Source organism: Scomber japonicus, chromosome 2 (assembly GCF_027409825.1).
Source record: "Scomber japonicus isolate fScoJap1 chromosome 2, fScoJap1.pri, whole genome shotgun sequence".
NCBI classification, from domain to species: domain Eukaryota; kingdom Metazoa; phylum Chordata; class Actinopteri; order Scombriformes; family Scombridae; genus Scomber; species Scomber japonicus.
The window spans coordinates 16,320,984-16,335,211 of NC_070579.1; the positions used below are offsets into that span (position 1 = coordinate 16,320,984).

Here is a 14,228-nt window from a genome sequence, read left to right on the forward strand (position 1 = left end):
ATATCCCTCCTTCACACACTTTGGGTGAAGGAGCTTTCCAGTGCAGTCAGAGTCCCTCATGGGCTGGTAGTCGTTGTTAATCAGAGTTGACAGCTTGACCATTGTTCTCCTTTCTCCCACCACCTCCACTAAAATCACAGGTATACTGCACATCCATGGTTACAAGCTGCAACTGAATCTTACGTACTGGTCCTTTAAAAGCGATTCCCGCCAGCCTTTGACATTAAAGCGCTCGACAATTGATTTTTATTTTGAAAGCGGAACGTCCACATTTCCGGTCGCTGTGACGTTATGACCGTACAACTTGACACGGCCATGTTTTAAGAGGAGGGTGAGTTTAGGGAAAGACGGAGCCACCCTGTCAATCACAATTAAGGAACCATGGGAGTAAACTGGTAGGGAAGCTCGGCGGAACCACTGTGTTTACGGTTAAGATTGTTTTAAATCTGTGGCTCAGTTGAAAAAAAAAAAAAAAAAAAAACATAACAAAAAAAAAACAACTATGCACCGGTACACTGTGGGACGTTTACATCTGATCTCGCCAACTGGGAATTTCCTCCACTTTTGTCGGGAATTAGCATGAAGCGTTGTATATAAAACAACAAAAACTTAGCGACACGCAGTTGCCCTGCGCCTGCTTTTTCTTTTTGCCTTCACTGCCTTTCCAGCTTGAACGAAACACACAAGTCAGCGTTGATATTTGTACAAAAGGCGGCGCCGCGGAGGGTTTATATTCACTCCAAGCTCAGGATATACTCGTTTATTTGTCTACAACTCGTGGAAAATCTGCTCCGGGCTTTTTCAGAGGACTGCCTTGTCGGTGAAGCGACTTTCGAAGGAGTGACGGTATAGTCAAAATACTACCCTTCAACTTTTCAATTTTTTTTTTTAGTTTTGACTTTGTGTCCATGTTTATTCTTCTTTTTTCTTCTTCTTCTTCTGCTTCTTCAGGTATAAGGAGACACTCCCAAAAAACCCACAAACACACATACACGCACACACACATACACACATACACCAAAACGAAGCCAAACACCAATCTCCGTTTAAACTCCAGAGAGAGCAAGAAAGGAGCAGCAGATATGAGTGGGGGAGATGTGGTGTGCTCGGGCTGGCTTAGAAAGTCTCCCCCAGAAAAAAAGTTGAGACGTTACGTAAGTGCACTTTATATCCTATTTGTTACAATGTCATAAAGTAACCTGTTACATACAATGTTACCCGCATTTTTCTTCCCTCCCCTTGCTTGGACACTTTCAAGTTGCACGGTCGGTCGTAGTGACAGACATGTGTAGGCCTCATCTTGTGTGTGCATTTCAACAAATCACTTATGCCCCCCCCCCCTCTTCTCTCTTGAACCTGAAACGGTGTATGACTTCTCAGAGCTCAGTGTGCCTTATTAACAGTGAGAGTACTTTACCATGATTTAGCAAGGAAGGGAAGGATGGTGTTGTTTTGCTCAAAGGGTACAATTTGGACACATGGTTGTTGTTTTGAGACTTCTTTTTTTTATTTTTTTTATTTAATGTGCTTACTAATGTGCTGCTGGTGTCTGTATCATAGTTTCTAGCTCTGAGGATTTGATTATCTTGGGCCAATAGCACCATTATATTGATCACTTTGGTAGGTAATGATTGTGCAGTCACACAGACAGAGAGCCCTGTGTCAATGGTTAAATGATTTACAAAACAACTGTGTAATACCTCAAAGGATGACCCCATACTGTCACAGAGAGTTGTCCGATGTGGTTAATGAAGTTTGTCACAGCTACTACAACTGCTAATGTTTACTGACGTGCACTTTCACCATCAAGCTACTCACACACTCCATACAATGTGACAGGCTTTCAAGTGATGTATCATTAGCGAGGACACAATAGAATAGAGGTCTCTGTTTTTCACCCTGTCAGGGAAATTGTTACTGTTTTGTGTGCAATTCTGTTAGCTTATTTGTCGTGCACTTGAGTTGGAAGAGAAAATAGAAGTCATAGTCAAGACAGCATTGGTGTTAAAGGTAAATACAACTCCAGTATAGCATATCTTAGCTGTCAGGTCTACATGCTTTCCTTGTGGATCTAGTGGATATCTCCGTTATTGATGTTTGAATTACACGGCTCGCAACTTGAGAGGAGGGATGTTTTCACAGAAACCACAGGTCAAGTGAGATGTTTTTTTTTTCTGAAAGCAATTAAACTAATATTAAACCACAGGACATTTATTTACAGGAATGCCTCACATTGACAACCATGTAGTGGTTAGTCACGAGGAAATCAAAATCTCAGCTCTCTCTCTCCCTTATTGTGAACATTCTGTCACACTTTTAAGTAGTATCACAATATTTTTGACTGAATAGCTCAATATTGAAAAAATGACACTTTCGTAGGGATGACAAACTATTTGCACAGTGACATTATTGATTAAAAATTGTAATGTGGATATAATGACCAAGTGGTTAAAGCCATATAATATTACAGCTAGAATAGTCTGGTAAGCTCAGAAAATTGCATCACTTTACTGTAATGCAGCCTTTAAAACCAGCAAAAGACAACACTTATGTCATATTACGATATTCAATATCTAAGATGATATCTAGTCTCATATCATGATATCGATATAATATCCATATGTGTTGCCTAACCTCACAGCTTCATAACACTTACTAGAAATGTACCCTTTGTGAGGAGGAATAAACTCAATATTGCATCAAAAGTAACCGGACTGTGACGTCCCCCAAAAGTACAATATGTCAAGAAATGGGAGTGGTGACAGTAACTGTGCTGAAGTGTTTTCCCACTTCTGCCTCACTTGAGATGATGTCAAAACTAGCAGTAGCTGTAATAACCCAAAATTGCTCTTTCTCAATAGAGTAAACAGCACACTGGCAAAGGAACTAATCACTCTCAAGGGGAAATGGCAGCAAGCAGCCCAGTTTTATATCTGTTTTCTGGACACGTTAGCATAAAATAGCCAGAAGGCCATCTCACAGTATGGTGAGTGCACTGGGAAGTCCTGTGATACTGGTTTTATGAGGAAGAATTTAAGTGGTTTACAGCTCATAGCCAAATTGCATTCCCGTTTCTATAATTTATAACAACAGCTCGGGTCAGCTTTTTATTGTGGATACATTTTGTTTGTGAATTAATGAGCATCTATCACATCATGCCTGTAAGTTAAACAAAAGGAAACATTGGCAAACACTTTCTACTATCACCTCTCTTTTATTTCTGACTGGATTTATTTGGTTCATCATAACAAGTACTGAAATACATACAAAGAAAGATTAAATAGGGTCAACCAAAACAGGTAAATATCACACAACTTAATTTGGATAAAATCTTCACATTAAATGATAATTTTAATGTCATTCTTTCAGCATAAGAGAGAAAGGCTTTTTCTGCATTTTTTTTTACCACTGTTGAATCTGTTGAATAGAAAGAATGAATAGAGAGAAATACAGCTTTTCTCACCAACAGTAGCTTTAATAGTCCAGAATACAATGGAGCCACAAGATTTTGATTTTTGAACCCAAATTAACCTTTTTTTCTCCCACAACTGATAATTACAGCTTTATAATATCACAATAGTGATATTATATATCACAATAGTGATATTATAAGTATCACTATTGTTCTTTCCAATTCCATATAAAAGTTTGCTTGATATTACATATATGATTAATATGTATTTTTTTACTCTAAATATCATGTCACGCAAAAGTTCAGTCACATTGAAATTTTGAAATATACAACAATACAATTTGAAAACCAAAAGAAAAAGTGGGTGGGTTGGAGCACCGTTCCCCTCCCTGTGAATGGTCATAGTGCTTTGTCACATGAGGCTGTGTAATCTGTTGAAGTGCTGACTGTCCTTTTTTTCAAAAGTTACGTATCTGGCAACTCACCACCAGCTGTTTGTGTTGATGCTCAAAGTAAAAAGAGAAGCTGACTCTTTTTTTTGAAAATAGAAACCACACAGCTGGTAATGAAGCATTGTGGTCTTAGGCTGGAGAGGATTAGTAGGATAAAGTTAGAGCAGATTCTACTTGGTTTGGTATTTGAATAATCTGGTGATTTATTCAATTTAATGAATCTTGTTTTCATTGTTGCAGTAAAAAAGGGTCATCATCCATTTTTCTTATTAGGATTAAAGAAAGTGAAAATGTGAACATCTGCAAATAAAATGGCACTGAATGTCAGGGTAAGCACGCGCTTGTTGTAAATCAACTATTTTTAACTTAATTGGATGACACAGCATTTAGTGAAACTGACACATTAGTCTGCTTATTTGTTGACTTACACTACCAGTGGTCCATAGCCTTTTTTACAGTGGTATAAATGTCATCATTTTTGATATCTTACTGCCTTTTCTGATGAATTAAGTGAAGATCTTATAATGCTGCTCTGACATCTGCTGTAGTTCTGTGTTTCTTTTTTCATGTTACTTACATAGGCTCTGTCAGTGGTGTTCAGTCGTGCTTTGAGACCAAGAGTGCTATTGTTACTGTTGTTCTTTTGAATTTTTTACAATCAACCAAATAATTCCACTCACCTGTGTCTCATACATTTTAAAGATATGTACATGTACACAAGCTTTCAGATTTAGTTTTGTTGTCTGCAGGGAGTTCTCCTGGGCAGGGATACTATTTTGTTCCTCTGCCTCCATTTGAATGGATTTTAAATCGTTTTCACACCTACCTAGTTGGTGCAGACGTTTGGACTTGATCCAAACCAAAATTACATGTGTGAAACCTCCCCCGGACCACTGTCCAGACCAAACAGCCAAGCCTTGGTCTGACATAAAGAGGCGGTCTCAGTCCAGATCAAACTTAAGCATGATTTGGTCTAACCCAGTTTTTAATTGAAATATAGTCACATGACTTCAAAAGTCAAATCAATGGATAAAACTCAGAGGGGACAAGAGAAAGGATATGAGATGATGTGAGAGCAATGCCACCTAAAGATAAAGAAACTGTAGCCACAGCATTAATGCCATAACAATAACAACAACAACAACAACAATAATAATTACACTTATATGAAAAACAGACATTTTATCAACACAAAAAAGATCCTCATCCACTCAGTGTCATGTATTTTAAATACTATGACAGCCAATATAACAACAATATTGATCTATTGTACCCTCAGGAAAAATGTACTTTGTATGGAAGCCTATAGCGGACTACATTTAAATGATAATGTTAACTTGAAAGTGAAAATGTAATCCCACAATGGCATTATAATTTTTCATGTATGTATGTTTTCCATTAACTTGAGCTCTCTGATAATCAAGTAAAATGATGTTGTGAGAAAGCCAAATATTTCTTTCCCAAGACTGTGTGAACATGTCACCACCTTCAGCTCTCTTTAAGCTCCATCTCCAGACTGAGCAGCAGTAGACTAGAAGCTGGGGCCCCTGCCTTACCCAATTAACCACTCAGGGCAAACTTTGCCCCCTCAGGCTATGCTGCTGAATGACAGAGCTCAAAGGTGAAATCAGTTCAGTAGACCTGACCATTAGGGGTGTGCCTTATCATACTGCTCATGGCAATACCAGTATGAATCTCAATGTGTCAGATCACAACAATTACCATATTGTTATGTGATATATTTACGTTATGGCTATGTACAACAGCAACACTAACAGCACTGTCAGATAAACAGTGAGTTTGACAATCACCAGATCTATGTGGTTTATCTAATATTGTCTGTAGGTGACGTTTATTTCATTTTCTGTATCCATAAGTGTTTAGGGATGGGGTTTCATAGCATATTATTAAATTCAAATCCAGTATCAAATCAACTAATCAAATCAAAATCCCTTTGTTTACTGGAAAGGTAGAAACAGTACAGTTTTTAGTGGCCCAATGTATGTTCACAACCTCTAAATGAGATGAGCAGCATAATATGCCAAATGTGAATTAAATGTGTGTAACATGTTCAATTAACAGATGTGCTTCAGGGGTTCCAGATATAACATATTTGCAAAAATATATTACTAAAAATACTGTAGGTCTTGATTCAGAAGTATTAATATGATCAGATAAAATGCTGATGTGATATAAATCCAAGTTTAACTGAGGGGTTCTTTAGTTGATGTTAGGTGTTCAGCTAAATCACAATAACAAGAGAACAGCCAGAGTTTATTTTCAGCTGTTTATGTTAATTAGCTACAGCTGATCTAATATGCTGTCTATCAAGTATTCAATGGTTAGCGAAAAATGCTACCTATATGTATTCCATTGCTCTTTGCTAAAGCAAAAGAGTGAGAAAAGATGACAGGTTTGATATATGTTGTTGTAGAACTTGTTCATATTACAGTCAGTGCAGCAGGTCCATTTGAATCAGTGACTCTGACCAGATTTTTAGTTTAATTCGAGCACATAGCCACAGCTCTGCCTCTGTCTGGACTTCCACAACAACCCATGAATCCACATCAAACACACAGACTACAGACACAGACTTGGCTCTGTATATCCGACCAGTGACCACACCAGTTAAGACTATATTATTTCAGTTATGTTGTAATCATGTTATGGTAATATTGTAGACTCTATCCTAAAATATGAATAGTGAACTCTAGCTGTCTTGTGATAGCAACCAATGTAAATTACCGTTGTGTATCAAGGCATGAAATACATTTTATCTCTTCATCTGATTTTAATTGAGCAAAAATCATACTAAGAATTTAGTGCATTGTTATGCTAGTAGTGGCAAAATGAAATGATTGTGTAAACAATTTAAATGCAAACAGCCTTAACAGAGGGTCACTGTTTCAGTTTAATGACAGTTCTTCTGTCATTTGTGAGTTATGTAATAAAATTGGTAGTTTTTCTTTTGCCTCTTAAACAGCTCAATCAGCATGTTTGTGCAGTTAATATATACATCTTCCTTCATCGTGGATTAATTCATTGTGAATTTTCTTAGCAAGAGCACTTCCTGGCTATTAGCGTCTCATTTAGGCGCAGTGTAACCACAATTGCTTCGGTAGGACTTTTCCCAGTCATAGTTTGTCATAACTGTATCCTCTGCAGTTTTCAATTTCATTGACACTGCATTTTCCATCTGGTTTGCCTTTTCCTCTTTCATTTCTCTTACCTTTCAATCTGTGAATTTCTGTCGAGGCCCACTTGTAAAAGCCTCTTCAAAGGAGCAGCCTGGAGACTTGTATCTTCATGACATCTGCAGCGTGTTATCACAGGGACCTGTGAGATGAAACTGCAAGGTCATTTTCAGCACCACACTGACAGAGTGCAGGTTACAATATGTATTTCTATAATTGATGATACATTAAGGATGGCCAACCAACCTAATTTTGCTAATGTTGTAAATTTTCAAGAGCTGTCCCCTAAATACTACACCGTCTAGTCATCACTGAGTCACATGCCTAATTTAGCACCAGGAATAGGAGTAATACTTATGTTTTATATGATCTTTATGTAAATCATATGCAGACTTAATATTATCAGAAAACCCTAAATTTAGATTGAAAATATTTTAAATTTAATGTTATTGTTAGCTGTTGAGCTTAGCTTGTCAAATACTTGTGATATAAATGTTTGATCATATTGCTCAACCTAATTTGACTCACTTTCTCTGCTCTTAGCTACATAGACCATTATAATCCCTGCAATACACTGGCATGGACCCACTGGAGACAGATTAGGATTTTGTTGTACACTTTGTCCAGCCCTTAATAGGGCCTCAGTGCAGGAGCACAAGGCTGCAAAGTAGGCCGGAAGAAGGAAAATATTGAACCCTGAAGGTCCACCTCTGATGGCTGTAAAGGGAGACTGAGGACATGTTCCGTGCTGGTCCCAAGCCATCTCAGCTGGGAGAAAATGCATTTACAGTAGACACCACAGTAACCATAAGTCATTCTTCTCCGCCTGTGGCTGACTGGAAGCAATTGTCAGTCACAAACTGCTGAAGAGAAATATGTACGTAACAAATGTGGCAGTGCAGTCATATGAAAACAAAGGCATAGCTCTTTGATTAAGTAGAGGATTCATTAAATCTGCTTAGCAAGTGGAACAAAGAACAAAAACTCACTTTCTATAAAACCCCCTCCCCACATTCTTGAAGAAACAAACAAACAAGCAGCCCAAACGGGACGCAACAGAGGGGTACTTGTGCAGCATTAGCCTCTTAGGCTAACAAAGAAAAATTACTGGACCATGTCCTGACCACCACAACAACGCAGAACTCCATTTGAAACGAGCAGGCTACCGCTGTGTGATCTGCCACAGCTTCAAATGGATTGCATGTGCCATTAATTATTTAATGTCCATTACAAACAAATAATCATTAAATATTCATATCTGTGCTACTACAGTAGTTATCCTTACCGGTCCACTTTTGTCCCAGACACAGAGGTATCTTCATTGTGTTATGCATAGACATATCGGTTTCATCACAACCAAGTTTGGCTGTAAGGACGTGGACAAACATTTGGTAAAAATCAAAAGTTTTCATGTTATTTAATATTGTTTCATTCCAACACATTGGAGCACATTGACTTTTATAAAATCTGCATTTCAAATCCTTTGTAAATCAAACTGGTGCTTTGGTCTTTGTTTCAAAACACAATAGAAGTGAATGTGATTGTGGTTGGTCTCCATTTTCATCTGGTTATTTATAGAGTGTAGTTAGGCTGAAAACATGTTATTGCATCACCAAGAAAAACACAACCACAAAAACAAAAAAGCCAATAGGAACAAACCCATCTGAAAGTTGGCAGTGCATGTCATGTTTGTGGCACATAGTAAATATCTAACTCTGGCAGCCGCATATTAGTGAGAGATTGCATGGAATTTGTCATTTTTTTCATGCTGTTTAGTCGATGTATCCGCGTCATCCATCAATTTATATGACAATAGTTTTGAGGAAACATAACCAACAGATCATTTTAACCACTCAAAGGGGCCATTCAGTAAAAGCCAATCAGCTGGACTGATCTATTTTTGATATCTCATTGTCTTTCTGCGGTCCTAAAACCAGTATTATGGAATCCCACAATGTTAAAGTTTCTGTCTTTTCCCCTCTTGGGTTGCCTGCTGTCTTTGTGGCCATGTGGTCACCTGTTTAACACACACACACACACACACACACACACACACACACACACACACACACACACACACACACACACACCTTTTCTTTTGAATAGTTATCAACTCACAACTCACTCCCTCCAGTGATGAAGACTGCCAATGATACAAGCTGCTACACAATGCCCTGTTGACTTTTCATGAACACTTTAATAGCATGTGTAAATAATTTTTGGTTTATCAGATCTCCGCCATTTATAAGGAGTGTCAGGTAGAATATGGTAGATATTTGTATCTGTATGATATAGTACACATAGTTTGGAAGCACAAAAATATCATCAAGTCAGGTCCAGCCTTTGTCTTAGCTTTCACTCACTTGCACTGCAATAGATCATCTCTCTATGTAAACTAGATATTTCCAAATATCATATTGGCACAAGTTCAGATTTTAGCCACTTCTGTACTAACTCAAGTACCAACCCCTTTAATTGCACTTTTCTGGTTTATGGGCCAAACATGGTGTCACCCATATTATTTACTGGATACTCTCCTTGCCTCCCTGTCTGTCTGGGATGATGATTGGCCTGAAGTCACATCACCATATACCCAACCCATCTTGGTAGATACCCCACTTGCTCATATATGTCTGGATGCACATAATTGGTTATTTTTTTGTATATTGTTTTTTACCTTTTTTGAAATGTTTTGTCTGATTTTTAGCAGCCCTATTTAAATGTTGTTTGTGTTTTATGATGACCCCTATGAAGGCTGCAACCTGAAACGCATTGGTCTAACAATAAAGTTGTTCCACACTAAAAGGGTTGCTCAAGCTTTGACTTTTTAAAACTGGATACTTCCATGGAGATTCGTCAGCAACAGGGCTGTTTTTCAAAGCCCAATACAACTTTGTTTATACAAGCAAACAGCCATTTACAGTTTCAAAATCTTGCGAAAATTGTTTAGCTGCTGTCTAGCTAGCTCTGTTCTGAGAGCTGCTCTGTCAGGTACACTTTGGTCTGCTTTTTAAAACCCAAAGGTCACACTAACACCACATTTTGAGGGAATCTTTATTTGTGAAATTATACATAGTTTTCCAGTTGAAATTTGATGGAGGACATGATGCAGGAGGACTCGTTCATTGTTCGCATCATTGTTTGCCACATGGGTAAGCAAATTAGGCAAATTATGCACCCCCACCTCCAATAATTACATTATTGTTCCCTCCTTTTAATGTAATTTGTTGCCTTTGTGGAACGAGACCGAAGAGAGTGAGATTGTTGAATTGAATAGGTAGGTCAAGGCTGACATGGAGCATTTTGTAAACAGATGTCTCTCTCTCTCTCTCTCTCTCTCTCTCTCTCTCTCTCTCTCTCTCTCTCTCTCTCTCTCTCTCTCTCTCTCTCTCTCTCTCTCTCTCTCTCTCTCTCTCTCTCTCTCTCTCTCTCTCTCCTCTCTCTCTCTCTCTCTCTCTCTCTCTCTCTCTCTCTCTCTCTCTCGCACTTTCTTTCTTTTTTCACCCTGTGCAGCTGTTTACTGTCCTGTGTGCCAGCCAATCTGTGGAAAGACTGGAGAACTGGTTCTCATACAGACTTGGTTTTCCTGTTTGAAACTTGGGAACAGATTCTGAGTCGTGTATTCTTTTGGAATAAGGTTCTGTTGAGTTGTAAAATTATCCTTTGTGCTATTTGTCGCCATGCCAAGTTGAACAGTTTTCAAGTGCAGCTATTATTAAATGCAGATGACAGAAAGTTCACAGCTATTTGGCAAAGCTCATTGTACACATCATCATGTTGTTGTTTTTTCTGTCATGATGAATCAGGACCTGTTTCACATATGCAGCACTGATATGTTATAGATTCAGTTTTAAGGCTAGAATAATCTGTCTCATATATAAGCTATACATTGTTTCTCATGTTTCAACTGTTGACCTAATGACTCCAGGCAGTAAAAATAGTTTGTGTCATAAGGCTGCTTTCTATTCCAGAGAGTAGTTGTAGTCTGTACTGGACATAGAACAGGGCTACGAGGAGCATGCAGATGGCCAAAGATGGTCTACACTAACCAGACAAAAAGGGCTGTGCTGGTCTGTGTTCCATCAGATTGGTGAGTGTGTCGGGGAAAAAAAGGACAAACAGAAGTTGGGCCAAATTTATGATAATGTGCATTCCTCAAATTCTTGCAAAGCAGGGAAAACAAATTCAAGGCTAGTGGTGTAAGACTATAAATATGTGTGCAATGAAGTGCAGGCTGGGACATAGACCACAATTGCAATCAATATCTTTGTCATCATTGTTAGGGAGAATGAAGAGAAAGCAAAAGGGATGAGAAAGACTGAGGTGCTTCTCAGTGCAATACCATTAGCCAGCGTTCAGTGAGAGCAGCTCTCTGTTCTCTCCCTCTTTCTTTCCGTTCCCAGCGCTTCTTGGCAAGCGCAGGCAGCAGGAATGTGAGGTTACTCTGTGCTCCTCTTCGCTGGTCTGCTGGGGTGTGAGCGCCTGGTCCTGGGCTGCAACTGGCCGTTCAAGCTCAGGCTAGGATGGGCTGGATCACACTGCACTGCGCCGCGCTGCAATGCACTGGCCGATTGTTGTTTCTGCAGCACCAGGAGGGAAGAGGAGCCGCTCCCTGGCGCCCCAGCAAGGCATGGCCGCCCCTTCCTGTGTGAGGCGCTGATGGCTACCAGATGGCGGGTGAAGAGAGAGGAGGAGGGGTCCTTTATTCTCTCCTTCTTATTCTCTCTTTCTTTGCTATTATTCTCTGCATATTCTCTACCTTTATCTTACAAAATCACCTTTTTTTTTCTTTACTGCATCTGGATTTTTCTCAGCTTCTTCTCACTCCAGCAGCTAATTGTTCTGACAATAAAGAGACAGTACTGAAGGGAGAATGAATGAGGGTGAAAAAGACATAGTGAAACTGATGTTTCAGGTGTCCAGATTCCTGTGATCCTTGCAGCATTACATACCCTGAGACACAAAAGATGTCACTATGACTCACTTGTGAACAATGACTCACCAAGGAATTGTATACATTGAAATATACTTCCATGACGTCAAGTCCTTAAGTAACATTTAAACATTAAGCTTAATTGTCACTGCAGCTTCACTAAACAAAGCAATCTACCACGTACGTATTGAGCACTAGCTGCCGTGTATTTTAGGTGCTTGGTGGGACAAGTACTCGTGAGAACTAAGCTGAGCCTCCTCCTCACCAACAGGAGGCTCTCTAAACTCATGTGGAGACCACTGTTACCTTTTTAGCTGAGTCTCTGGGGTATATGCGTGGTCACAACTGACTTCACACACCTGCTAGGTGAAGTTTAGCTCTTACTGATTTGCATGAAGGTTGACCTGTTGGACTAAGAGGTGAAAATGAAGATGAAAAAAAAGATGTTCTACAAAATGATGGGCTGTCTCATGAAGCAGTGAGCTGGGTACTTTCATTACATGTGCACATTTACATATATGTATTACAGATTTATGAGGTTCCAAATTTGTTCAGTGGAGTTGTACAGATAAGTCAGTAATCCTGCTTTATGAGGAAGGCTCCATGTATTACTCCTGTGTTTGCAAACATCTCTAATGTAAACAAATCTTTAAATAGCAACCGAAAATATGAAGTAGAATCAGAAGCTGTGTAGTGTTAGTCTGTATATTTAAAGGACTGTCAATCTGATTCTAATTATGTCCTCTCTGTTTGGTGGGGGGTTTCTATTATTAATCTGCATGTGGAGCACAGATTGCGTCTGTGAAGCTTTTTTGTTTTTAAGAATTTTAAATCAGCTGTGACACTTCACATCACGAGTCACGTCTAGACTTGATGTTATCAATGTAGCCCTACCTCAGGGCTACAAATAATGGTCTGGAAAAAAATATTGGCTAATGTGATGTTTATGATCAAGTTAGCCCAACAAAGAGGAGCTATTAGTGCCAGATGTCTTGTGACCCAGACCTTTAAAAAAAAAAAAAAACTTGGTAGGGTAGTCTACTTTTGAGATGGGAAAATTAACAAATGTCAGAGATATCGACAAGACGTTTTGAATGCAGGATGCAGAGCAATAATATAATAATAATAATGATAGTGACATGTTGTCTATTTGCAGCTTCATCTTGCTTTGTTGCATTTGTTGCAAGAGAAATATTTTCCTCGAAAGCTTTGTATTGTATTTTTTTGCTAAATTTGAGCTCTTGCCAACTTCAATGCTTGAAAATGTATGATTGCATGGGTCAGGTTTGAAGGCAGCTTTTGAAGGTAAAACATGTGTGACTGTATCTGTTCACATTTATCGCGAACGGTTCACCTGTCATTTCACACACACACACACACACACACACACACACACAGACAGATGCAGCTGGTACTCTAGTTATGTGGTGCTGTGTGATCTGACCCTAGCCGCTGTGTCTGCAGCCCCTTAATATAGCCCACTGCTGTCATGGTAGTTTTTGCCCCTCTTCCCATGCTCTGTGCTGTGTGTGTGCACCAATACGTGTGTGTATGTGTGTGTGTCTTGTCCCAGCCAGAGGACAAGCTGAGTTAGACAAGGGGGTGCTGGGGTGTCAGCCTGGAGACTAGATGTGAAATATTGCTACTGACCTGTGTAATTTCCCAAGTTACTGTGAGTCAGACAGGCCCTCAATGAAGTGGATGCTGCTTGCAACTAATTGCCATTAATTTGTCTTTTCATTTGGTTTTCAACAACTAATTTCATTTATTTGAATCAGTTTCTTTGTGTGTCTTTGATTGTGAATCCTCAGAATAAACACAACTGGACAGAGAAAGATAGATGGCTCTTTGCTGTCCACCAGTGGTCCTGTTGTGGCCACCGTCCCTGATTGCATTAGAGTTACTATGGTGCTGCCCGATATCTTTGGCCTGGCCTCAAGCCAGAGGACGTGGTTAAACTTGCACACATGTACACAAGCACACAGATACACACACGCGCGCACACACACACACGCAGAGAGACACAGAGATGCAGTAGAGACCCCTGCTCTCAGAGAGTATTTGTTTCAAGCTGATGGAGGCTGAGAGGCTGGAGGACCTACTTTCCTTGTCCACCTACTTTCTTGGCAGTTCTCTGAGCTTTCCCCCTGGCACTCCTCTATTCTTTTTACACTTAACGCTGCCGTGTCTTAGAAACCTGTGGATTACCTTGACAGTTTTTTTTTGTCTCTAAACCC

General features: G+C 39.4%; 1 protein-coding gene across 1 annotated transcript in view; it reads left to right on the top strand.

The window, feature by feature from the left end:
* The first annotated feature begins 316 nt into the window (after nucleotides 1-316).
* gab1 (GRB2-associated binding protein 1) overlaps nucleotides 317-14,228 on the top strand; it is a 55,705-nt gene continuing 41,793 nt past the window's right edge. The window contains exons 1-2 of the mRNA XM_053330980.1: nucleotides 317-846; nucleotides 952-1,154. Of these exons, the coding sequence (XP_053186955.1) occupies nucleotides 1,083-1,154 (72 nt within the window). The 5' untranslated portion in view covers nucleotides 317-846; nucleotides 952-1,082. The remainder of the gene's footprint in view (nucleotides 847-951; nucleotides 1,155-14,228) is intronic.